The sequence below is a fragment of the Ipomoea triloba genome, chromosome 9, assembly GCF_003576645.1.
Source record: "Ipomoea triloba cultivar NCNSP0323 chromosome 9, ASM357664v1".
Lineage (NCBI taxonomy): Eukaryota > Viridiplantae > Streptophyta > Magnoliopsida > Solanales > Convolvulaceae > Ipomoea > Ipomoea triloba.
In genome coordinates this window covers 28,838,017-28,865,633 of record NC_044924.1, presented here as the reverse complement: position 1 = coordinate 28,865,633, position 27,617 = coordinate 28,838,017, and the positions used below count along the sequence as shown (strand labels likewise).

The 27,617-nt window shown below is 39.9% G+C and overlaps 3 protein-coding genes across 3 annotated transcripts; all 3 read left to right on the top strand.

The window, feature by feature from the left end:
• Positions 1-5,966: 5,966 nt before the first annotated feature.
• On the top strand, positions 5,967-6,477 carry LOC116029453 (histone H4). The gene has a single exon (XM_031271466.1). It carries the CDS (start codon positions 6,018-6,020, stop codon positions 6,327-6,329), a length of 312 nt encoding a protein of 103 aa, XP_031127326.1. The 5' UTR covers positions 5,967-6,017; the 3' UTR covers positions 6,330-6,477.
• A 175-nt stretch (positions 6,478-6,652) lies between these two features.
• LOC116029452 (60S ribosomal protein L18-B-like) lies at positions 6,653-9,806 on the top strand. The gene is made up of 4 exons (XM_031271465.1): positions 6,653-7,450; positions 7,541-7,723; positions 9,293-9,355; positions 9,436-9,806. Exons 1-4 carry the CDS (start codon positions 7,214-7,216, stop codon positions 9,571-9,573), a joined length of 621 nt encoding a protein of 206 aa, XP_031127325.1. The 5' UTR covers positions 6,653-7,213; the 3' UTR covers positions 9,574-9,806.
• A 12,927-nt stretch (positions 9,807-22,733) lies between these two features.
• LOC116029302 (histone H4) lies at positions 22,734-23,307 on the top strand. The gene has a single exon (XM_031271239.1). It carries the CDS (start codon positions 22,798-22,800, stop codon positions 23,107-23,109), a length of 312 nt encoding a protein of 103 aa, XP_031127099.1. The 5' UTR covers positions 22,734-22,797; the 3' UTR covers positions 23,110-23,307.
• The last annotated feature ends 4,310 nt before the right edge of the window (positions 23,308-27,617 follow it).

The following is a 27,617-nucleotide window of genomic DNA, read 5'->3' as shown; positions in this document are numbered from 1 at the left end:
AAAAAAAAAAAAAAAAAAAAAAAAAAAAAAAAAAAAGAGCGCGCAAGTGCGTAGCCGGAGTCCCGCGCCCCGGACGACCTCGAGGCCAGGAACGACCCTGAGGCCGCGGACGACCCCGAGGAGGTGGGCGGCTTTAAGACCGCGGTCGACCTCGAGGCACTAGGTGTGAAGGCAAAACACAAGTCTCGTGGTTTTGAAGAACCAAAACAAAGCCAAGTGGGACTTGGAACCAAAAGGTGGAGGACGACCTCGAGGCCCGAACGACCCCGAGGTGGTGCGGTCGACCTCGAGGCACTAGGCGGGAAGGCGAAACACAAGTTCCATGAGCGTATATGATCCAAGTGAGAGTTGGAATCAACAGATGGAGGACAACCTCGAGGCCGTAAACGACCCCGAGGCCCTGGACGACCTCGAGGCGGTGCGGTCGACCTCGAGGCACTAGGCGGGAAGGCGAAACACAAGTTCCATGAGCGTATATGATCCAAGTGAGGCCATGGACGACCCGAGGCGGCGCGGTCGACCTCGGGGCACTAGGCGTGAAGGCGAAACACAAGTTTCGTGGCATGAAGGCAAAACACAAGTCTCGTGGTTTTGAAGAACCAAAACAAAGACAAGTGAGACTTGGAACCAAAAGATGGAGGGCGACCTCGAGGCCATGAACGACCCCGAGGCCACGGACGACCCCGAGGCGGTGCGGACGACCTCGAGGCAGTGGCCGACCCCGGGATGGTGGGAGGCCACGCCCTCGGCCTCAACCCACAGAATCGTTCGAACAGCACTCTGCCATGGAGGCCTTGTGCCTCGCCCACTCGACACTCGAATACGGGAAATCCGAAACAACGCAAATAAAGGAGAATTATAAAGGAACACAAGGCACAAGTAGAAAAGACAGCAAAAGGTCGTAAATGCAAGTGAGATGTCCGGCATACATCAACAGAATATCAACATGAAGGGCCAACATGCGAAAGGTCCCTTATGCATAAGCAAAATATCAAAATAGAGGGCCTACAGACAAAAGGTCCCTTACACATCGTCAGAACAAAATAAAGGGCAAAGTCTACTAGTCGCGAGGCGGGTCGGAGGTCGCCCCAGCCTCTGTAGCAGGGGCGAGGTCGTCCATACCCTCCGGGATGTGAATCTGATCCAAAGGAAGGGCAGCAGCAGCAGTCCCGAGACCAAGGGAGAGGTCCGGAAGGTCGTCAGCAAACTGCGTAGGCGAGGCGGCGGCCGACTGAGGCGCAGATGATGAACGGGGCTCGGCGGCGGCATCCGCTGGCTGGACAGACTTGGCCGTGGTAGCTGGGTCGGGGTTGTCGAGAGCTGGTGGTAGACCCCAAGCCGTGGGATCAAAGGACGCGTCTCGGCGGCGGAGGGCAGCATATAGGTCCCGCTGCATGGTGTACTGGCCCACGTCATACATCAATACCCCCTCGGAGGCCAAACGCTCCTGACCGGCCTCGGTGGCAAGCCATCCACTGATAACATCCTCCCCATGCACGGTGATGTAGCTCTCAACATCCCTCCGGTACACCTCGGACTCCCTGTAGCGTGGGATCTCGAGGATAAGAGCCTCCTGGCACGCCTTGAGCTCATCTGCATGCTTCTTGGCCTCCGCAGCATACCTCTTGGCCTCCTCGGCATGCCTCTTGATCTCCTCAGCTTGAGCCTTCTCCCGCGCGCATACCTCTTGGAGCTCCCGGTCTCGCAGCACGAGCGCCTCGCTCAGGTCGGTGGTCCTCCGCCGCTCCTCCTCCAAGAGGACCTCGGCGGCCCTCAAATTACCCTCCAGGAGAGTCTGACGAAAGAGTAACTACAAGGAGAGGCGGAACATGCACAAAAACTAGTCAATAAAATATAATATAATCACAAGGAGAAAAGGTATCACTTAGGCTTACCTCGAAGGCAGAGCGGAGGCCAGAACCCTCCTCGAGGACCTTGGAATCACGGGGGGAGATGAGACGACGTGCGACAGCCTCCAAAGGCACATCACCCTCGAGAAGGGACACGGTCGGAGGGATCTCAACGGGCCACCCCACCCTCACATCTGACACGGAGGAGGAGGGCGCACGGGGTGGGGGGTCGACCGCTAACGTTGGAGGGTCCACGGAGGCCTAGGCCGAGGTCGGCAGGGAGGTCTCGCGACTCCGTGAATGACGCGCGGGCGGGACTGAGGGTGGCGGCGGGCACGCACGGCTGCTCTCACCCGTCTTCTGCCACTTGTGAGCCGGACGTGACTTCACACGGTTCACAAGCTCCTCGCAAGACAAGGGACGACCGGCCATATCTACAAACCATTCACGACAAGTATGAGCATCACCCAATTATAATCAAGAAAGCACCTACATAAAGAAAAATCCACACCGGGGGCGTCGAGGTTGACCGCCTCGGGGTTGGCCGCGCCAAGGCCCGCCGAGGCGGGATCGTCGGAGTCGACGGCATCATCGTCGGGGTCACCCTCGGAGCCGGATAAGACCTCCACCGCAGCCCGGGGTGGGGGAGGAGGGTGGCGCTCAAAGCCAAGGTCGGACAAAGCCGCCTCCGTCACCAACGCGGCGGCGTCAATATAATTGCCGTCAAGAACCGCTATCGAGTGGCCCCGAGCTCCGAGCCGAGCTGAACCCGTCGCCGGGGCCTTATGCTTGCAAAAGTAACCCGCCCAAGAGACACGGAAGGGGAGGGAAGGACCGGTGGAAACGAAGACGAACTGGGGTTTCCAAGTGTGATTGGACGTCTTGGGCTCATGGAAAATCTTCCTATTGGGACGGGCTGAGAAAGCCGCAAACCCCTTGCCAAGGGCGGCCGAGGAACACCCGATATTGAGGTAGTAATTGAAAAGGTTGAGGGACGGGGTCGCGCCGGTGTTGGCACACCTAATCAAGAAAGCAACTAGGAGACGATGGGAGTTCGGCACTAGTTGCCCCGGGGCGAAACCATAGTAGTCAAGTATACTGACAACAAAAGGATGGAGGGGGGAAGCGTAGGCCCCTCTTAAGGGACATAAGATGGACACCAAAGAAGTGTGGCGATGGAGGCTCTAGGATGGTACTCCCGGGGGGAGGCACTACCATCTCTACGGAGGGCCCGAACAACGAGCGGGCACACGCAACGTCATACTCGTCCATAGAGACGGTGACCTCACTTGGAAGAGTGGAGTCAAGCTCGGTGTATTTAGTCCGAAGGAAAGGATCCGGGAGACTACTGGGCACGATGGCCCGGAGAGGCCGGGCCGCTATAGGGGGACGTGGAGGCGGCACAAAGACCCCCGCGGGCGGAGGAGGAAACAACTCTAAGGGGATGGGGTCGTCACTATCCATGGGCAAGTCAAGGAAGCTAATCGAGTCCAACAAACTTACGTAGGGGTCGGGGGGAGACAATGGCATGCAATGGAATGAAACGCGTGGAACTCTAAAAGGAGTGGGATTACTAACCCAACTCTAAGACGGAACGAGGTGGAAACTTGAGGTGAAACACGGGGAGAACTCGGACTTGGGCGTGGGGGTGACGGCTCGGGGTGCGCGGTGGTGGCCCGGGGTCGACGGCAACTGCTCGGGCTCGTCGGGTCTCCTCGGGGTCGACAGCGGTGGCTCGGGGTGCGGTCTCGGCGACAGTGGACTGCTTCGGTTTCGGCGGCGTCCAGCGGCGGGCCGGCTATCCGTTCTGCCTGCGTGGTCGGCGGCGGACTGGTGAGGCGACGACGCGGCGGAGACGGAGCTAGTCGGCAGCGTGCTCCTCTCGCCGGAAAAAAGGAAGAAAATAGGGAAGGAGGAGAGTTTTGTGTTGTCTTGTGTTGGTGTGGGGGTGGAAAAATGAAAAGGAGAGGGATTATATAGAGGGGGAAGAGAGAGAAAGAGGGGGGAAAGTGAAAAGTGTTTTTGAATTTTGAAAAAATGGTTGGGAGGAGCAAGTGTAAGGAGAATTGATGGTGATGGGATGGTTGAGTGTGGGAGGTGTTTTGTGATTTCCAAGACCTTTTTATAAGGTGTAGGAGTGGAAGAAGTATGATAGGATTGTACTAGTAAGGGATAAGGATGACTTGGGGTTCGGAATTCATCTGCTTGTAGACTTCTACTGCGATAACAATTCCGGACGACCCGGGAGTGGCGCGAGATAATATTTGGAGGCGATTTTTTGGGCATGGATAATATTTTGGCCATGATTTTAGGCGCGGTAGCGTGGCTTGGGGCGCGATTTATTGCTGAACTACTCTCTTTCGCTGACGACTTCTCGCAGCTCAGAGAGTGGGGGACTAATGATGGATAAATACTACCCGGGTCTACCACGGGTCAACCCCGGAGCGGAAATGGAAGGCCAACCCGGGCCCACACGACTGGGCCGTATTGGGCCCAAGTTGACCCCTCGGGCTCGACTTGGGCGACCCCGGCCCATGATTTGACCCCTCGGGGTCGACTCAGGGGCAACCCCGGCCCATGAGTCGACCCCGGGGTCGTCTTGGACGAGCCCCGGACTCGCCCACGGCCTCGGGGTCCCGATTGGACGCGGTCTTCTCGGCGCAAGACTCGGTCCTAGGCCGTTAGAGTGGTTTCCTCCGAGCGGTTAGGCTTAGGAATTAGTATAAAAACATGCGACATTGTCCTATTGAGACATCTTCTTCATACTTTGTCCTAACGGCATTCTTGTCTTGTTATTTTCAATCTCGTAATAGCTTTATCCATTATTCAATATACAAAATACCTCCGAGGTACACTTTGATCCGTTACTTGTCATACCCCCTATAATCTTATCGGGTTTATTGATTCGGGCTACCCGGGCTAATTAAATCCATCAGTATGTATACAATTATACGAATGCAAACACACATGTTTTTCCCATATTGGTCAGTTAAACAAGTAGTAACTAGAGTACTTAATTATCAAACTTCAACATCTCTAGCCAACTACTAGAGATGTTATAATTATACGGGATTTAGCTAAATTAATAATATTGTAGATAATTATAATTATTAAGAAAAATCATAAAGAGATGACCGTTGCTTATGACTCTTATATCCGGTATCATCTCAAAATGAATGGTTAAGATTTTGAATTTGTACTGTACATAAAATTAATTTTATTTTTACACTATTTAACTTTAGATATTTACAAAGAGACATGGTGTCAATTGACAAAATAATCTTTCTCCACTTATTAAATATACTAGTTTTTCTTATGCACGATGCGCAAAAAATAAGTGCACAATATTAGTAGTTTGTATTAAAATTTTAAATTTATTTAAATTTTATTATAGTAAATAATAATAATAATGTAAAATATTTTTATAAATTGGATATTTATATTTTAAAAAATAACTAACATATAACTCTAATATTTAATGTGTATATATTATCATTGTTATTGAAGAAGATAAGAAAATATATGGTGGATGCATGTGCATAATAACAATAGTGGAAAAGATAACGGAAGTTATAACGGTAGTGTTATATTTGTCCAAAATATTACGTAGTACAACTTTTATAGCATAACGTAAAAAAAAACCTTAATGGAAAAATCAGACATAAATATGGGCTATAACGTTTATTCACATTTATTATGTTTTTAGATACTGAGATATAATTATTATAAAATACGGAGTACAAATATTTACTATTAAATTATAAAATTTAAATTTAACAGATAATAGTTACTACAAGATATAAATATTAAAAAATTTCACTCTATAAACTTTGCCGCTTTTTCGAAAATTTTTACTCTGTTTACCTAATTTCCCAAATTCAAAATCCAAACACGCGGGACCACCTCACGCTTCCAAAAAACCACGATCTGCGTCATCACGCATGAGGCAATCTGTACACCGTCGATTCAAATGCTATCAACGGCGTTAAAAAGCTCCAAACCGCATCAAGCAGATCTCTATCTCTCACCGTCAATTATCATAAAAAATCCAACGGCTGTTCTCCACTCGACTTCGTTATATAAATCTCCCGAAATCTCTATAATTTAACAGCGCGATCAAAAGTCAGGTCAGATTTCCTTAGCGAAGAAGAGAAGAATTTGCTGAAAATGTCTGGGCGTGGAAAGGGCGGTAAGGGTTTGGGAAAGGGAGGAGCTAAACGTCACCGTAAGGTTCTCCGGGACAATATCCAAGGCATCACGAAGCCGGCCATTCGCCGTCTTGCTCGCCGTGGTGGAGTGAAGCGTATCTCCGGCCTCATCTACGAGGAGACTCGCGGCGTCCTCAAGATCTTCCTCGAGAACGTTATCCGCGACGCTGTTACCTACACTGAGCACGCTCGCCGGAAGACGGTCACTGCAATGGACGTCGTGTATGCTCTCAAGAGACAGGGCCGCACTCTGTACGGATTCGGCGGTTAGGTTTCGAAATCGTCGGTGTATATCTTGGTGGTGTTTTGGTCTAGGGTTGATGGTTAGGGTTAGATTGGGCGTTCTGTTCTGAATTAATCTCAGATTGATTGTTTCAATGTTACTCTGATTTCAATCTACTGAATTTCAGTTCTTATGAGTTCTCAGTTTACTTAATTTTATTCTTGGTTGCAATCCGTAATATATTTCAGTGTGCGTGTATGTTTTTTTTTTCTTCTAGTAGAAAATACAGTGAAGCATTATTACAATATTATTTATGTGAAGGCATATCAAACTTTCTATACAGACATGAAATGATTCAAATGAAATACGAATTAAAAGTCAAACTTCAGCAATTCATATTCCATTTCGTATTTGAGTAGCTTTTGTGTAAGATCTTTGCTAATTCAATTGAATTTTGATTATTAGTTTGAAATTTTGAATTTTATTTATCTTTACTACTATGTATTAATATTGTAAAATAAAAGACATTAAAATAAGCCACTGGGTATACCACTATCCTGAAGAACTACTAACTGCAACTTTTTGTTTAGTGCCAAATCATCTTCTTCACAAAATGATACTTTAAAGTTTAAATCATTTTGCATAGGAGCTGACTATGTCGTGGTGGACTAGGTGGCCGATGATTAACTATTATTCCTTTTTTTCTCCTATACTGATCTGTGGTAATATGCACTAACACTGACCAAAGTCTTGAATATCCATATGTCCTTCTCAGATCACTCGGCTCTATTTGTCAACCTATCTGCAGGTGAGAGAGGGAGGGTGGGAATACACAAAATCTTTTGCTTTGAGAATGCACTGACCAAATTTTGGAGGATTGGGATTTATGGACCTTCATGCATTTAACCAAGCAAGGGTGGTGAATTTTCACAATGCCTGATAGCCTAGTTGGAAGAGTATATAAAGCCATGTACTTCCCACAGTCCTTGTTTCTGGAAGCTGACGCGGGCAACTCCCCAAGCTTCTGTTGGCAGAGTATACTAGCAGGGCGTGACATTTTAATAAGCGGACTGGGAAAAAGGATGGATCAGTATGGTTATGATACGAAAATATGGACCAACAAGCCTCCGCTGTCTCTCTCAAGGCTGATCTCTTTCATGTGTGGAAAGGTATTTCCTTTGTGTATTCATATTTGGGTGTATGTGCCAATGTATGCAATCGGTGGTTGGCTTTCAGCATATTTTGGTTTGTGTCTATAGGAGGACAAGATTGTGGTCCTGGTGGGTACTATCACGGATGATGTGAGAGCCTATGAGGTACCAGCATTGAAGGTCTGCACTCTGAGGTTCACCAAAACCGCAAGGGCTAGGATTGAGAAGGCTGGTGGTGAATGTTTGACGTTTGATCAGCTTGCTCTTCGGGCTCCTTTGGGACAGAACACGGTAAATAATTTAATACTTTTAAATGTGGTCTTATTATTGTAATTTTCTCTTTGACATTATCATCTGTAGCATTGTTGAATCATGGAAAATGCTTGTTTAATGTTGTGATAATTTTATATTGAGGAAAGATGGCTAGACTCACTGGGTTTGATAGTTTCTGCAGTAAATTAGAGTGAGATGGAGTGATTAGAATTTGTGTTTAATTGTGATTAGTAAGTATAAGTATTCTTATCAAAATTTGTTTTTTTTTTTAATGCCCTTAGAATTATAATGTCTTCTAAATAGCATTTAAGATCTTTGGCAAAGACCCTAACCATCCTATTTATGCCCACTATCATTTATGGCTGTATCCCAAAATATACTTAGGATTACTTACACGCCCTATTCCTTCTAAATAATCAGACAAGGGAGTGATTAATGAATAAATGTGTCTTGTGAATCATGTTCGAATGTTGATTACCTTGCATAACCCGTATTTCATTACATGATTTTCACTGATTTTAGATTTTAATGAGTGAAACATCTTCTAGTTTTTTAAACTTATGACTCATTGACTAAGATCATGGTCTGATTTGGGTGCGTTTTTCTGTTGAAAAGGTATTATGTGCACGAGATTTTCACCCTTTGCCTTGCTGCACCATCCTTACCTGCTCCCTAGTCACAAGACACAAGTTGTTTCATGCATTATAATTTTGTTAAAATGGACCTAAGTGCTTTAGTGCTGCTTCATACTTGCTGGTTAATCATAATTATTTGTCGTGATCATCGGATTTTTGCATTATAAAACTAAATACAATACACCGACTAGTTGTGATTTTGTCGTATCTGTTTGAAGTTCATAGAAAATAAATATGCATAACTATTGCCTAGCTATTTATAGTATTTGGTTGAAATCTCTTGGGATGCCGCTTCAAGAAAAGAAAAAAAAAATTACTCCACTAGATTCCCACTTTCTTAAGCCAGAAAGCAATATCTTCCAGCTTGTGTTTTTACCCACTTCTCCAAAAATTGATCATCTCATTGTCCTTGTTTCTGTTTAGCATCTGGATAAATTTATTTTCAGACAATTCAGGTTTTTATGCAACCAAATCCCTGAGGTTTTGATGGAAGTCTCTGAGAATGCATAGCTTTTCACTTTTGCTTATTTGTTGGGAATAAACTAAATGTTCAATTGAGGCGAATATAGGGGGCAGGGGCTTGTCATTTTATGAGACAGAATAACTTCAGGGTTCATCTGAAATCTTTTTGTTTGAAATCATACCCTTCATATTCGTGATCATCAAAATGGTTAATGTCAAATAACTCAATTCTCACTTAGCCCCGCTTCATTCTGACTTGATCATGTGGGCTTTCTTAGAATGTCCAGTGGGCTGTAGATATAATTGAATATGTGCATATAATTTTCCCTATTGACATCAAATCACAATGCATGTGTCTCTTCCCAAGCTGATGATTTGTTATCTTTTGATGTGCTAAAGATTAAGAACATTAGTTAAATCATATGGTGTGTAACCATAGGGTTAGTTGGTGTACTGTTAATAATCACAAATGACTGGTTGCTTGAAGAAGAGCGCAAACGCCGTGCATGCATTGAACAAGTATCTTTACAGAGAAGCAAAGTTGGAGGCTCAGGTATCAATATTAGATTACAACCCAAAGTGCTGATTAAGATAAATTATGAGGTTCCTTATACATTGTTTTTGGTTATGAAGCTTGAAAAAGAACGGAAGAAATCCTTTAATTTGTCAATGAAGAACAAAGTAAAGCTATCACCACTCTCAATGTCATTGAAGAGTAAACCATGCAGGAAAATGGTGGAATATATTTCAGGCTCCTTGATGTTCCTATAATGAACTGAATCTCTATAGTCCACACTTCTACTGTGTGTAACTAATAATATTGTATTTCACATTTTTCAACCGTAATTGTACCCTTCATGACTTAGAAGTGACCAAGCAAGCTTGTACTTCTGTTGAGAAGGGTAGGCAACAGGCTGTTGTTTCTCACTTATACAAAGAGCTTGCATTAGAGCTCTAGCCCTAACTTTTGTTTTATTAATAAAACTATTGTGTTTTAATTTGAAGATAGTATTGTATTTTGATGATAGTATTGTGTTAAAGTGATGATTTTTATGTATATATATATATATATATATATATATATATATATATATATATAGTCATTTACAACAGTGGCAGATGTGCAACTCTGTACTAGTGTCTTATGACTAAAGAGGCACGGTATTACTTCATTCAACTTAGAATTTGACTATGCCAATGCAGTAATGACCTTAACTTGAAGGAGCAAGGAACTATCATACGTGGCATTATTGTTAGCTTCTTTTACTTGTTTTTTAGGAGATCATTGAACTTGATTATCCACACGTTAGCTAGGGTGGCAGGCTCTTAACCTGATACTTACTTTTGGGACTCAACTCCCCAGAATACACTTTACTCAGCCCTCAGCTTTGATTTAATAATACTACAGAAGTTTTGGTATCAAATCTTAAAAAAAAAGGGTGTATCAAATCTTAAAAAAAAAAGGGTGTGTAGCCGCTAAGCGCCCCTAGGCATCAAGGAACTCCTAGTGATTTTTGCAACCTTAGTCCTTTTATTTTCACATATTTGATCTTGTCAAAATTTAGGTTCGGTTTGTTAAGTACAAAGTACTTGAAAGTAAATGACAATAAGTTAAGAGAGTGAAAGAGATTTTTTATGTGGTTTGGCAAAAATCCAACCTACATCTACTCTTTTTCTTAAATTCCAAGTAGGTTTGCACTATATTGAATAGTATAAAAGAGGTCACTTACACTTTGATCACAAAACTGGCCTTATGTGTCTAGGCTTTTCACAATTTTTTTTTTTTTTTTAAAACTAAACCTAAGTAGAGGAAGTTGGTTTGAACACAAATGATTGTTCATGTTTCTCCAACTAATGATTTGGCGTTGAATCTTCAAGTTTGATGTTAAAGTCTTTAGCTTGATTTATCTTTGGTGCTCCTTGCTCTCTCACTTCACTACTCTAAATCTTTTCTTTGAATACTAAGGTTGCCAACTCTCATTCTTATTTGAATGTGATAGTTATTGAATAGTTGAGGACCTTTTTGACTAAAGATTGAATAGTTGATGACTTAATTTGCTAAAGTTGATAGTTGAGGATCAATTTATGAATTTCGCTATAATTGAGGAACCATTTTAGGTATTAAGTCTTTATTTTTCAAATGTGGCAAGAGATTTATTTCTCTAAGGAGGAAAAGCAAGGTTAATAGCCAAGGTGGTAGAAGGGTTGCATAAGTCAAAGTCAAATCCAAGTAGAAGAGGCGGAAGCACAATTGAGATCTAAAGTTTAAATCCAAGAGCCAACAACTTGTTTGGAGTAGCAAAGTTGATAACAAATGATATAGAAGAGATATACAAGTCAAAGTCAAAACTCAAGGAGTAGAAGAGATGGTAGCATGATTTGAAGTACTTGTGTTCGAATCCTAATGAAGATAAATTGTTTCTTTGAGTAGAAGTAGAAGATGATGAATGAAAAGGAGAAGAAGGAAAAAGGATGGAAGTTCTTGTGTTTGAATTGTAATGAAGATTTTTTTTTTTTGAATAAAAGTAGAAGAAGATGAACGGAAATGAGAAGAAGGAGAAGAGATGGAAGTCTTGAGTTCGAATCTTAATGGAGACAATCAAAATGGATAGAAGGAATGGTGGAAGATGATGAACAAAATGACAAGTAGAATGAGTAGTAGGAGAAAACGAATTTCAAGTGAAAACTATTTATTAAGTAGAAGAGGCGATAGCAAAGGTAATAGATTGAGAGGTAGAAAGGATGGAAAGAGCCAAGGAAAATCAAGTGAATTGTTCGCTAAGTTACTATCCATATTCCTAATTTTAAAATAAAAATTCTTAACGCTTTTGGTATCATCAAAATCTAACTTACAGTGTTCTTAACATAAATTGACTAATGTCAGCTTACATAACAAGAGTGAATAGTACAAAAATAGTATCAAAGGGAAAAAAAGTTACAAACATTTTTGAGTTGGGTTAAGCTAAAATTTACTATTATTGTTAAATAGTATACATCCCAACCTACAATAAATATAAAAGGTGAGGTTATGAATCCATGGTAGGCATGGTGCAAGATGGGATTATAAGCCCCCTTCCCTCCACGCCCACGAGGTAGAATGTTAATTTTATAATAAGTGGCATGGGGGCATAATGATGGTAAACTATTTACATAGTTGACGTGACATCTATTGGTTGGACACAAAGGTCGATCATGACTCGTATAAGTCATTGACGTGACATAAGAGTTGACATATTTAGATTGAAAATTTATACTCTTGAGTGGATTGAATCAGATGACTCCAAACGAACTGTCAGGAATATTATATGAGATTGAAGTTCTTGTATCTACTCTAGAGTCCAGAACCATAAAGCACAGAAACATGTAGTGAAACATAATGTCGAAAAGATGAACGAGACACAAGATGTTAACACAGTTGAATCTACGAGGCACCAGTCCAAATCAAAATCAATGTATTAAGCATAATTAAGTTCAATGACACAAACATTTATACACTAAGACCACCTCTCCGCATCTATTGACACTGTTCAAGAGCAAAAAATTAATGAACACAACTCCTTCATGCGGTCATGCCATAGGATCCCTCATGTCTTGATAACAACACAACTCTCGTTGCTTCAGACTCCTGTATGAACTTCTAGAACACACATCTTCTACAAGGTTAGACTAAAGTTCCTTTTTTTTGCACCAGTCCTCTTTAGCAGCCAAATCTCATTTCTGCACCACTCTCAACATATTGTAACGTCCCTTATATATTACATTATTACTAAAATCCTAATACATACATGGTAGCTTCATTTCATATACAAGATTAGGATACTAATTGACAGAGTAATCAGTCAAGCAGCATTCGACCCGACCACCAGCACTGATCTGAAGACAACCAACGGTCACCCGTTATACAAAGACGACACATTGAAGAGGAGTGGTCAGCACATTGAAGAGGAGTTACTTCTCACAATCATTATCAACCGCTCCACTACCATTGAAGGCTCACCATCATTGAACAACCGTTACAAGTCACAAAGAGTCGTTGTACCTCAAGTATAAGAGGAGCCCTATTGTAGAGGAGAGGGGGGCTTCATTAATGATACACAACACGAAATATTGTACTCACTCACTCTCACTAATACACAGATCTACGTTGTGGCACCTAAATCGTGGTTGCTCACTTGTCTGCTGTACGGACTACTCATTGTACTTACACATTACACTCAAACACTGATACTAATAATACTCAAAATATACCAGTAACATATTTACCGTCATTGGTGCTCTCGTTGAGAGCTGAGGCCAAATCTCAGGCACAACTCTACATATTACAAAAGAAGGCCGCCTTGGTGCTTTTTATCCACGGTATTGCCTCCTCTAGCGGCCCTTGCTCATCAAATGGCATCGCATCCTCAATGGTGTCGCCTCCGCATCCACGGCGTCGCCTTCTTCAAGCAGCGTCTTGCTCAACAAGTAGTGTCACATCCTCAATGGCGTCGCCTCCACATCCAAGGCGTTGCTTCCTCCGGCGGCCCCTGCTCATCAAGTGGCGTCGCCTCCTCATCCACGACATCGCCTCCTCAAGTGGCATCGCCTACTCAAGTGGCGTCCTCAATTTTCAGTGCACCTAGTGGTCATGGTCCGCCGTGACTAATTTCGTAAAAATAAAATAAAATAAAATAAAATAAGCTTTATTCCCTTAGGGCCGACACATGATCCGATCTCGCTAGCTGCCTGACGGGAAGCTCTATTCCCTTAGGGCCGGCACGAGATCTGATCTCGCTAGCTACCTAACGGGAGGGTGCTTTCAAGCTAAAGCTCAAGGCTTTGTTACGAAAACACCACACTTTATTCTCTTAGGGCCGACAAGAGATCCGACGCTAGCTACCTAATGAGAGAGTGTTTTTCTGAGTCAAGCTGAAGGCTTAGTTTAAAAAAACACCACATTCTAGTCCCTTAGGGGCGGCACGAGATCCGATCTCACTAGCTACCTAACGGGAGAGTGGATCTTCGACCGGGCCTACGACCGGTCGAGGTGAGCTCGCACGCAAAAACGGCAAAAAAAAATGGAATTGGGTCGAGGTGTGGCCAAGGCCAACCTCGGCCAGTCTTAGCTGAGGCGTGGCCTCGGCTATTCTTGGCCGAGGCCCGACCTCAGCTACTCTTTGNCTCTCCGCATCTATTGACACTGTTCAAGAGCAAAAAATTAATGAACACAACTCCTTCATGCGGTCATGCCATAGGATCCCTCATGTCTTGATAACAACACAACTCTCGTTGCTTCAGACTCCTGTATGAACTTCTAGAACACACATCTTCTACAAGGTTAGACTAAAGTTCCTTTTTTTTGCACCAGTCCTCTTTAGCAGCCAAATCTCATTTCTGCACCACTCTCAACATATTGTAACGTCCCTTATATATTACATTATTACTAAAATCCTAATACATACATGGTAGCTTCATTTCATATACAAGATTAGGATACTAATTGACAGAGTAATCAGTCAAGCAGCATTCGACCCGACCACCAGCACTGATCTGAAGACAACCAACGGTCACCCGTTATACAAAGACGACACATTGAAGAGGAGTGGTCAGCACATTGAAGAGGAGTTACTTCTCACAATCATTATCAACCGCTCCACTACCATTGAAGGCTCACCATCATTGAACAACCGTTACAAGTCACAAAGAGTCGTTGTACCTCAAGTATAAGAGGAGCCCTATTGTAGAGGAGAGGGGGGCTTCATTAATGATACACAACACGAAATATTGTACTCACTCACTCTCACTAATACACAGATCTACGTTGTGGCACCTAAATCGTGGTTGCTCACTTGTCTGCTGTACGGACTACTCATTGTACTTACACATTACACTCAAACACTGATACTAATAATACTCAAAATATACCAGTAACATATTTACCGTCATTGGTGCTCTCGTTGAGAGCTGAGGCCAAATCTCAGGCACAACTCTACATATTACAAAAGAAGGCCGCCTTGGTGCTTTTTATCCACGGTATTGCCTCCTCTAGCGGCCCTTGCTCATCAAATGGCATCGCATCCTCAATGGTGTCGCCTCCGCATCCACGGCGTCGCCTTCTTCAAGCAGCGTCTTGCTCAACAAGTAGTGTCACATCCTCAATGGCGTCGCCTCCACATCCAAGGCGTTGCTTCCTCCGGCGGCCCCTGCTCATCAAGTGGCGTCGCCTCCTCATCCACGACATCGCCTCCTCAAGTGGCATCGCCTACTCAAGTGGCGTCCTCAATTTTCAGTGCACCTAGTGGTCATGGTCCGCCGTGACTAATTTCGTAAAAATAAAATAAAATAAAATAAAATAAGCTTTATTCCCTTAGGGCCGACACATGATCCGATCTCGCTAGCTGCCTGACGGGAAGCTCTATTCCCTTAGGGCCGGCACGAGATCTGATCTCGCTAGCTACCTAACGGGAGGGTGCTTTCAAGCTAAAGCTCAAGGCTTTGTTACGAAAACACCACACTTTATTCTCTTAGGGCCGACAAGAGATCCGACGCTAGCTACCTAATGAGAGAGTGTTTTTCTGAGTCAAGCTGAAGGCTTAGTTTAAAAAAACACCACATTCTAGTCCCTTAGGGGCGGCACGAGATCCGATCTCACTAGCTACCTAACGGGAGAGTGGATCTTCGACCGGGCCTACGACCGGTCGAGGTGAGCTCGCACGCAAAAACGGCAAAAAAAAATGGAATTGGGTCGAGGTGTGGCCAAGGCCAACCTCGGCCAGTCTTAGCTGAGGCGTGGCCTCGGCTATTCTTGGCCGAGGCCCGACCTCAGCTACTCTTTGCCGCGGCCGACCTCGGCCACTCTTGGTCGAGGCAGCCTTGACCGCCACGTTGGCAAAAAAAAAAAAAACACAAACAAAAACAATTTTTACGCAAGTCATTACTCCCAAACCACCTCAACCACTCTCGTTGGCTAGGGAGTGAGGGGACTGGTGACAGAGTAATCAGGCAAGCAGCATTCGACCCGACCACCAGCACTGACCGAAGGCAATCAACGGTCACCCGTTATACAAAGACGACACATTGAAGAGGAGTGGTCAACACATTGAAGAGGAGTTACTTCTCACAATCACTATCAACCCCTCCACTACCATTGAAGGCTCACCATCATTGAACAACCATTACAGGTCACAAAGAGTCGTATCTCAAGTATAAGAGGAGCCCTATTGTAGAGGAGAGGGGGGCTTCATTGATGATACACAACACGAAAATATTGTACTCACTCACTCTCACTAATACACAGATCTACGTTGTGGCACCTAAGCCGTGGTTGCTCACTTTTGTACTCACTCACTCTCACTAATACACAGATCTACGTTGTGGCACCTAAGCCGTGGTTGCTCACTTGTCTGCTGTACTAACTACTAATTGTACTTACACATCACACTCAAACACTGATACTAATAACACTCAAAATATACTGGTAACATATTTACCGTCACTAATATTAGGGAAGAAAGAATTACATGAGGAAATAATAAAACTAACATTTAGCAATGATGTTCAAGAAGTATACTATTGTTTAGGTTAGCAAGTCTATTGACAAATAGGTTGGTAAGAGCATCTATATCATAAGTTTTTTGTTGGTTTTTTGTATGGTTGAAAAAATCGATAGGTGCTCGGGGAACACCTAGCGCCTAGGCGCCCGTGTATTTTTTGTTAAAAATTCCTTTAAGTATTTTTAATTTTTTAAAGACTAATAATTATAAATCATATAATACTTTAATAGGTAATACTAAAATATTAAATATTAACCTAAAAAATATCTAGAATTTGCAGAATTTAGGGTTAATTCGCTCAAAACGATATTGTTTTGAGTGAAATAACCCATTAAAAAAAAGAACAATAGTTAATCAGCCGACTAGGCAGCCTAGTCGGTGCATATGAGGTTTAGTTGGTGCCTAGTAGGCTTAGGCGGTCAGCGCCTAAGCGACCTAGGCGGTGCTTAGGCGGTCTAGGCAAAGCTTAGGCGGTCGCCTAGCTGACCAGGCGCCTAAACCACTATTTAAGGTGATACACTAGGCGGGATTTTTCAACACTGATTTTTTGTGGGATCCCTTGTGATGTAGAGGATAGAGAATATGGAGAGTGTTTTTTTTACTCCTGTAATACATTGGTTTTTTTATGAACCCAAAGAGAGAGAAGAAAACCCATTGGAGCTCAATATGGAGAGAGAGTCTTTTGTGTCAGAAATCAGCTTTCCCCCTTTTTTTTTTTTTTTAATTTTTTTCTTTTTCTCTCACTCTCTTCTCTCTCTTAGTGTATTCTTACCTAATGACATGGAAGTCGAGTAGGTCAACTGATATTGAAATCAATTTGAGTGCATAATATATCTAATTAAACATCTTATTAGGAGAACCTGAATCAACATTGATCTTGACCCAAATTAAAAGTGGTCCACACTCAAAACATTACCTCACAGTGATCATTTTACACGCAATTAAACTAAGGGTGTATTTGGTTCGCACATGAAAGTTGGAATCGGAATGAGAATCAAATACTTTGTAATGGTATGAGTTTTGGTGAAAGTATTTTGCATGTTTGGTAGTAGAGTGGAATTGGAATGATTCCAATATTAGTGTTTGGTTATGTATGGCCCTATAATGGGAATACAGGTTTTAAAAATCAAAATATAAAAAATCAAAATAATTGATCATAATATAATGACATTCAAAGTATCAATATAAACAAACAAATCAAAACAAAAATTCAAAAACACTAATCCAAACTTAAAAATCATATTACCAATAAATGAAATGATACCTTTTTAAATTAGGAAATGAGGTTTTTAATTGAAAGGGTAATCAAATCTCATAGTTGTGGCCAAAGAGCTTGTGGTCTAGTGGCACTCGGTGTTCCGCTTTACCCTCGCACATGGATGATGGGAGTGGCTTCGAGCCTCAGTTTAGGCAACTGTTGACTCTTCGTGCTTTAGTAGGTCGATACTGCATTGTAACAAAGTCAGTTAAACTCAAAAAATCTCATAGTTGTATTTTAAAAAATTGTGAACCAACTATGATTTTGATTCACATCCTATTGTGTAAACCCATGAACCAAACACACCCTAAATTTTCAATAATCACTAGTTACATTGTTTACGTAGGAATGACAATTTCAATCATCCCCATGGATATCCATCCGAATCCACATCGCATGGGTCGAGTTTTTTTGGGTGATGGTGGGTGGTGGGTCTTTAAAAAGTAAACCCGCGGTGGGTCGGATTAGATTCGAATTCTATGTACAAAACCCGCCTAGAACCCCACTTGACCCACCATGTATGTGTATGTATATATATAATAGTAAAATAATATGTAGTTTATTATAAAAGTTTCTATGACTTTAGGTGACTTTTTACTATTTTTTATATTTAAACTACTAAGTTTATTTTTAAAAATTAACAATTTAGTTATTATATTTGAATATTTTTATTATTTTTTGTTTTTAGTATAACTAATGAATTTTATGATTTTATAATGTGTAAGTAATTTAAATATTATTTTAGATATATTTTTCTCTCTCGCCTTCTTTCGCGAGCGTTTTCCTCTCCTCCCTGTGAGAAGTTTGTCTTGTGTGTGTTTAGCTTGAAGTCGCCGACGTTTTATGTTTGAAAACGCATGGTTATCGGATACTGGTTGTAAAGAGATTGCCATTTCTTCATGGAACTCTTCTGTGGGTGACCTATTGCCAGTACGGCTTGATAAATGCAGTTATGAGTTAAAGAAGTGGGGTGGTGATTTTGCTAAGAGGATTGGTAAAGAGATTGAATCGCTGCATTCCCAATTGAATTTACTGCGAGACAGACGTGATGCACATGCATTAGCACTGGTGAGACAGTTAGATTCAAAGTTACGCTCTCTTCTTGATCAACAGAATGTCTATTGGCGCCAAAGAGCTAAGCAACACTGGTTATTAAAAGGTGATAGAAATACTAAGTTTTTTCACTAGTACGCCTCGGCCAGGAAAAGGAAAAATCGTATAGTGAAACTTCGGGATGATTCGAATCAGTGGGTTGAAGGGAAAGACGTTCTCAAGCTTGCCATGCATTATTTTCAGAACATCTTTACGTCCAAGGGGGCGGTTCTTGGAGAGTCTTTGGATGGTTTAATGCCGTCAATCCATACTGCTGACAATGATCAACTTCTTAGACCATTTGGGATTGATGAAGTAAAAGAGGCGCTATTTTCGATGGCCCCGGACAAGTCTCCAGGTCCGGATGGGTATAGCCCCGCCTTTTATCAGCACTTCTGGGACGAAATGAGTGATGAAATAGCCCAATTCGTTATTAATTGCGCGAATGCTGACTTCTTTCCCCCGGGCTTTAATGATGCATTTATCACCCTAATTCCGAAGAAGGCGACTCTAGTATCTATGAGTGATCTCAGGCCAATTGCTTTATGCAATGTCTTGTACAAGATACTATCAAAGATGTTGGCTAACAGATTGAAGGTGGTTCTTGATCAAGCAATCTCGGTGAGTCAAAGTGCTTTTTTGCCGGGACGTTTGATTACTGATAATGTGTTGATTGCTTCAGAGGTGATCCATTATATGAACCGCAAGCGTGAAGGACGAGATGGGTGGTGTGCTTTGAAGCTCGACATGGCTAAAGCATATGACAAGATGGAGTGGTCATTCCTTGAGGCTGTTATGAGCCGTATGGGTTTTCACCATAGATGGATTTGTATGATTATGAGTTGTGTCACTACGGTTCGGTACAAGGTGGGTGTTAATGGTGAGTTGTCCGATTTTATTGAACCTTCATGCGGGCTTCGACAGGGGGACCCTCTATCCCCTTACTTGTTTATCTTATGTACCGAAGGACTATCTTTTCTCTTGTCTAAAGCTGTTCGTCATAACTTGATATCCCCCTGTGTTGTTGCTAGAGGTTCTCCTGGGGTGTCACACTTGTTTTTTGCGGATGACAGCTTGCTCTTTTTTAAAGCCACTATCCAGGAGGCGGAGGCAGTGAAGGGTTGCTTAGTGGAGTATGAAAGGATGTCCGGACAATCAGTTAACTACACAAAGTCCTGTATGGTGTTCAGCCGGAACACCACAGAAGCAGTGCGTGCTGTTGTGGCTAGCATTTTCAATGTTGCTGTATCTAATGACATTGGCCGATATTTGGGGCTACCTATGGGCATTGGGAGAAATAAGTGCGAAGTTTTCTCTTATATTGAATCTAAACTGATGGGTCGGCTGAGCGGGTGGAATAAAAAAATTCTATCCAAAGCCGGCAAAGAAGTACTACTCAAGAGTATAGCACAGGCGTTACCCACATATTCCATGAGCATCTATTTTCTCCCTGTTACACTGTGTGAGAGGATTGAACGAGTCATGAATAAATTCTGATGGGGCTCAAGTAGTAATCCAGGCGGTGGCATTCGTTGGCTATCCTGGAGTGCGATGTGTTCTCCCAAGTCGAGGGGAGGTCTCGGTTTTAAGGTTCTTACTCGTGTTAATGTGGCACTCTTGGCAAAGCAAGGTTGGAGACTCATGACTAATCCCACATCCCTAGCTGCACGATTATATAAAGCACGGTACTATCCAAGGGATGAGTTTCTTGAGGCAAAGATTGGGGCGAATCCAAGTTATTGTTGGCGGTCGATTTTAGCTGGTCAAGAGGTGTTACGTATGGGGTCCTATAGGCGAATTGGAAATGGTCATGAAACCAAGATTTGGACTCAACCATGGCTTCCTGATGAAAGTAATCCATTCATTCAAACTCCTGTGTCTGCTTCTAATCCGGATATGAAAGTAAGTGATCTTATTCACCCTGTTGCATCTGATTGGAATGTAGAGCTTCTGAATACCATGTTCATACCGAGAGATGTGGGGCTGATTTTAAAAATTCATGTTAATGTTCAGTATGATGATAAATGGTGCTGGAAGGGTGACATAAGGGAGATGTATTCTGTCAAGAACGGGTACAGAGCTTTATCTTTTATGCCTGATAGTTCTGGTGATCCTTCATGGGGTCTTATTTGGAACTTAAAAGTTTACCCAGCTGTTCATAATTTCCTTTGGCGTTGCATGCGCAGGGTACTCCCAGTCTTAACTGCGCTCTTTGTTCGTCATGTGGATGTGGATGTAGCTTGCCCTCTTTGCTGCAATCATGCCGAAACTCTTGATCATTTAATGAAGGATTGTGCTTGCGTAGTTCCCCTTTGGCAGACAATAATGAATGACCACATACCGGATCAAGGAGACGATTGCATAGCTTGGCTCTTGGATATATTATCTAATGGTGAGGCTTCTTTTAAACTACGGGCTGTTGCTGTTTGGTGGTGTGTGTGGAGGGCACGCAATGAATCTGTGTGGAGTAACAAACCTTGGCATTTGAGTAATGTTGTGCAGGAGGTTTACCGTACTTTGGAAGCTTGGCAAAGCCTGACGAGTGGAACACTGGCTGCTCCTGCTATGATGCATTCGGTTCAGGCTGGATCTATTGGGCATACTGATGATATTAAGGTGTTTGTAGATGCAGCAGTCACCACAAATGCTAATCAGGCTTTCTTCGGTTGTGTGCTCTTGAATTCGGTTGACATTTTCTTGGCCGCTCGGTATGGTTCTTTACGTTGCATGAACGACGCCCACCTCGCGGAAGCTTTAGCGGTTAAAGAAGCACTTTCTTGGGTTGAAGATAAAGGCTATACCAAAATCAAGGTTTATTCGGATTGCCAGATGGTATGTTCTTTGCTTAATGGTTCGGGAGCTGATTGGTCTTATGCTGGATGTGTTATAGGTGCCTGTAAGGTTTTAAGTCGACACTTTGAATCAGTGTCTTTTGAGTTTGTTCCTAGATCAGTGAATAAGTGTGCTCATGCCTTAGCTAGAGCTGCTAGTTCGCAAACTGGTCCTAATTGTTGGATTTCATCTATTCCTTCTTGTATTGTGCATTTGCTTTAATGAAAGTTTTGATGGTTTGTTTTCAAAAAAAAAAAAAATATGAATAAGATGATAAGTGGTGGGTACCCTTAGTGGGCACCCTTATCCAATGGTGTGGTGGTGGGTTTTGAACAAGTCCACTCAATGCATGTTGGGGGTGAGGTTAGGTGAAGAAAATATAAGGTGGGTTGGATGATGGATGTAGTTCCGACCCATTGCTATCCCTATGTTTACATTAAGATAATTTAGATTATTTATATTAAAAAAGAAAAGAAGTCATCCAACTTTTCGATTAGAGAAGTTGATATAAGATTAGAGATGTTGGTCCGGACGCCTCCAAACATAGACGAGTCGAAGGCAGCTTGCTTAGTTGCCTTCTTTTTTTTCATTTTTATTTTTAAAAATATTTGTTGAATAAAATAATTACTATGATTTTGTTGCTTTTTCGAAAAACCACGATCCGCGTCATCACGCAAGAAGGCAATTTCTAGACCGTCGATTAGGCCTTCCCCAATAATGGGATTTTACACAAAGTTTAAGAAAAATGTGATGAGGTGGAAGGGTAATAAAGGAGGAGAGAGAAGGTGTTGGCACCTCTTGCAAAAAAGGAATTTTATCAGAGTTGTGGGGCACATTTCTATTTAATCAAGACGAGTTTGAGCGCGTTGCGCACAAGTTGTGCACCCAGAGGGCGCGTGCACTGCACGCTCCCAGAGGCGCGTAAATTTCAATATTTTTTTTGTTTTTTTATTTTTCCTTTTTCAGTTTTATATTTTGTTTTATTTTTTTCTTTTTTTTTTCTCCATCCCACATTCTCTTTTCTAATCACACTTACAAAAATTCTTCAAAACCCACACAAAAATTTATATTACTGGAGAAGGGCTTAACATACTATCAACGGCGTAAAGTGCTTTAATCCGCATCACACAGATCTCTATCTCTCACCGTCAATTATCAACACCAATCCAACGGTTTGTTCTCGACTTCACTTCATTATATAAACCTTCCTAAATCTCAGTCAATTTACAGAGCAATCAAAATTGTTTGAAAGGTTAGATTTCAACAGCGAATTTTCCGAAGATGTCTGGGCGTGGAAAGGGCGGTAAGGGTTTGGGAAAGGGAGGAGCGAAACGACACCGTAAGGTCCTCCGCGACAACATCCAAGGCATCACGAAGCCGGCCATTCGCCGTCTGGCTCGCCGTGGAGGAGTGAAGCGTATCTCCGGCCTCATCTACGAGGAAACTCGCGGCGTCCTCAAGATCTTCCTCGAGAACGTCATCCGCGACGCTGTTACCTACACCGAGCACGCTCGCCGGAAGACGGTCACCGCAATGGACGTCGTCTATGCTCTCAAGAGACAGGGCCGCACTCTGTACGGATTCGGCGGTTAGAATTTGGTTTCGCCGGTGTATATTTTGGTGGTGTTTAGGTCTAGGGTTGATGATTAGGGTTTAAATTGGGCGTTCTATTTTGAATCAATCTCCGATTGATGATTGTTGGAATGTTAATCTGATCTAGATCCAATGAATTTTAGTTCTTATGAATCCTTAATTCTCTAATTTTATCTTCTATTTTATTTTTGGATGCAATCCGTAATATATTTTTGGATGTTAATCTCCGATTGATGATTGTTGCAATGTTAATCTGATCTAAATCCATTGATTATCGATGTAGTAATGTGTTTGTGTGTAGGTGTGTTTTGTTTTGTTTTCTTTTTTTCGCTAGTAGAAATTACAGTGTAGGAATATTGCAGTAACCATCCTCTTGTGAAAGCAATCTGGAAAAATCTGACAGAAACTCAATAATTTCAGAAGGTTGGTTCACTGCCCCACTTCAAATGTGGCTGCCAATTCAAAAATAAATAATAGAAATAAATGTGGTTTGAAAAAATCTATGAAGCATGTTCCCAATGTCCATCATCAATGCATGCAATAGCTCCTAAGTGAATCAAATTTCTGATACCCAAATGGGCATGTATGTTCAGGCTCGAGTACTACACCGAAAGCTTATAGCAGCAAAAAGCGATGGATTATTTAGTATGGGAGTGCGGTGAGAGCTTCATATACATATATAATATTGTGATACGGCATCACCACTACATACATTATATGGTGGATGCATTTATTGTAAAGTGACAAAGTGCGTATCACAAATTGCTCATATGTTTTATGGTGATGTGAGTCATCACAAAAGAGTATTTGTTGGTTTGATCTTGATGATAACAATTAGAATTTTTTACATTTTTATCTCACGACTATGATGTCACTAACAACTTTGATCCACGACTTTTAAAACTTGTAGAATTGGTACATGACTATTACTTTCTTAGCAAATTTGTTCTTCCGATGTATTCTCCGTTCAATTTTAGTTGGAAATTTTTTTTCCCCATTTTAACATGGGTAATATTGTCTGTTTCATTTCACCCACCAATAACATAAGTAAATAAATAAATAAAATTAAACACAACTAGATTTCTCAACGCATTGATCTTCAAAGGAATTTCATGGGATTTCAGGCTTTTGAAGTTACTTCATTATGAGTTTGAGGAAAGCTCATAATTTCAAGTTCTCCAAACTGAAAGTAAAAGAATCAGTTCACGTAATTTGAGAAGTAATTCAAACATGCTGCAATGTAGTAAGTTTTTTGATATCTAAACTATTAATTTTAACTAAACTTGTATTTTACTCGTGCGATGCACGAAAAAATATTTGTTATTATGAAAATATATTAAAATGTACAATATAATAGTATAGTTGAATTTTCATATATTTGATCAAGTATCAATTATCATAGCATACAAAATTAAAATTAAAATTTTGTATGATTAATATAATCTCTAATCATGTACATATTTAGATAAATTTATAGAGAAAATTTACATCAATAAATTGAATTATTCCTAATCGTATTTCATATATATTATAATTCTAACCATATGAATAATAACTAAGAAAACTATTACTTAGAAATTAAAAAAATGTAAATTTTAAATTTTGGATATGTGATTTTAAACTCTAATCAGACGCATTTTCTTATATTATTGTGTAATATAGTGCATACACAAATAATATTAATAATATTTATTAATATGTATATATGCAAATTCTATAATATAATTTTTGTAATTATAATTTATGTTGATATATTATAATTAAAATAATTAAATTTAGAAATTAAAAAATAGCATTTTAATTTTGTATGATTAGTATAATGCATAAGTATATGTATGTATGCAATTTTTTAAAAATATAAATATTTATGAACACACATTTTGTTAATTTTATTTTAATTATATTTTATATTTTATTAATTATAATTAAGAAAATTATTAAGAATTTAATTTTTAAATTTATATGGATTAATGAGTTGGATCTTTGACCTCGTTAATTAAAGATCCAACCCGTCTCACAGATTGATACCTATGAGATGGTCTCACACAAGTTTTTGCAATCGTTATATCGTGGATCACGGTCTACAGTGCACTGTGGACCCTAGTCCAAAAAGATGTCGTTTCGATATTAGTAGACGCGGACGCGAATGACTCCATGGAATTCATTATCTATAATACACATAATTATTATCTAGAATACACAGAACGTTTGCCTATAATACACAGAACGTTTGCCCAGAATACACAGAATATTGACACAAAATACACAGAACTCATCCTCCTAATATTCGAATGCACAAACACATCACAACCTGTGTTAATAACATGAATACACAGAATATTGACACAAAATACACAGAACTCATATTCCTAAATATTCAAATGCACAAACACATCATAACATGTGTTATTAACATGAATACACAGACGGTTGTCTAGAATACGCAGAATGATTGCCTGGAATACACAGAACGATTATCTAGAATACACATAACTCATTTTGGTATGGGGTGCACAATGCATTGTGCACCGTGGTCCACGATATAAATTGCCAAGTTTTTGTCTTAAATAGTAAATAGATGTTTGGGAGCCATTTAGTTTTGTTTCTAAATATTTTCCAACCCATAAATGTAGCACAATCATAACCTGTATAGATCATTATTTAAATAATAGGTCCATAATACACTTTGTGGTTCAATATTTGTAGATATATGATATGTTTTAAACTAATTTATTGAAAGTTTATTTCTTTTAGTTCTATTATTTCTTATTCTTCTTCATTTTAAATTGATAGATCTCGAGATAATGCATCATTCTTAAATATGCCAATTTCAATTAATTTAATAACATTATATTTAAATGTGAGACATTTACCCGATAACATTATATTTTTTTCAAACTCCGCAAATGTAAGCTAGTTCAATTAGTTTATTTTTATGTTAGTTTTTCTTCGGTTATGTTATTAATGTAAATTAATTTGTTTTGGGCTCATAATATTTAAATAATAAATATTATTTTAGATTTGTAATTTTTTTATAATTTATGGTATTTTATAAAATTTGTTTACATCATTTGTACTACACAAGTTTTAAATTAATGCAATAATACTTATATTTGTCAGTAGTAGAATGTTAAAATCATAATAATTTATGTAGAGAGAAATTTATATATAGTAGTAATAATATCGTAGTTGTTTTTAAAAGTTAGATGAAGTAAACAAATTAACATGCAACAAAGTTATTTTGGAGGAATTTTTGGCATGCAACAATGATTCAATATGTATATATATATATTATAGTTATTATTTTCTCTTTTTAGCAATATATATATATAACATGTTAATTTCAATTCTATATAAAATATTAAATTAAATAGAACATTTCAATTCTAATATAATTTAATTATGTAAGTCCATGTTAATGTAAAACAATGAAATGAATATAATTAAATAGAACATTTCAATTCTAATGGAATTTGTTTTTGAATATTATCATGAGAGCAATTTAATTACGTACATTAAAATAGTATAATAATATTTTTGTGAATACTATAATATACATCATATTGTAATTTGATTGTTGAAATATTTTTTTGAATATTATCATGAGAGAAATTTAATTACGTACATTAACATAATAAAGTAATATTTTTTTGAATACGTACAATAATATACGTTATATAGTAATTTGATTGTTGGAATTTTTTCTTTTAATATTATCATGAGAGGAATTTAATTACGTACATTAACATAATATAGTAATTTTTTAATGCAATAATATACATCATATAGTAATTTGATTGTTGGAATTTTTTCTTTTAATATTATCATGAGAGGAATTTAATTACGTACATTAACATAATATAGTAATATTTTTTGTGAATACTATAATATACATCATATAGTAATTTGATTGTTGGATTTTTTTTTTAAATATTATAATGGGAGGAATTTAATTACGTACATTAACATAATATAGTAATATTTTTTCTGAATACAATAATATACATCATAGAGTAATTTGATTGTTGGAATTTTTTCTTTTAATATTGTCATGAGAGGAATTTAATTACGTACATTAACATAATATAGTAATATTTTTTGTGAATACTATAATATACATCACATAGTAATTTGATTGTTGGAACTTTTTTTGAATATTATCATGAGAGGAATTTAATTACGTACATTAACATAATATAGTAATATTTATTTTTAATACAATAATATACATCGTAGAGTAATTTGATTGTTGGAATTTTTTCTTTTAATATTATCATGAGAGTAATTTAATTACGTACATTAACATAGTAATCTATATATATATTAAAAATGCGCAAGATTAATATATTCATACATGAACGAAATTGATTAAAATATCAACACCAATCCAACGATTTGTTCTCGACTTCACTTCATTATATAAACCTTCCTAAATCCCAGTCGTTTTATAGAGCAATCAAAATCAAAATTGTTTGAAAGGTCAGTTTTTCTCAGTGAATTTTCCGAAG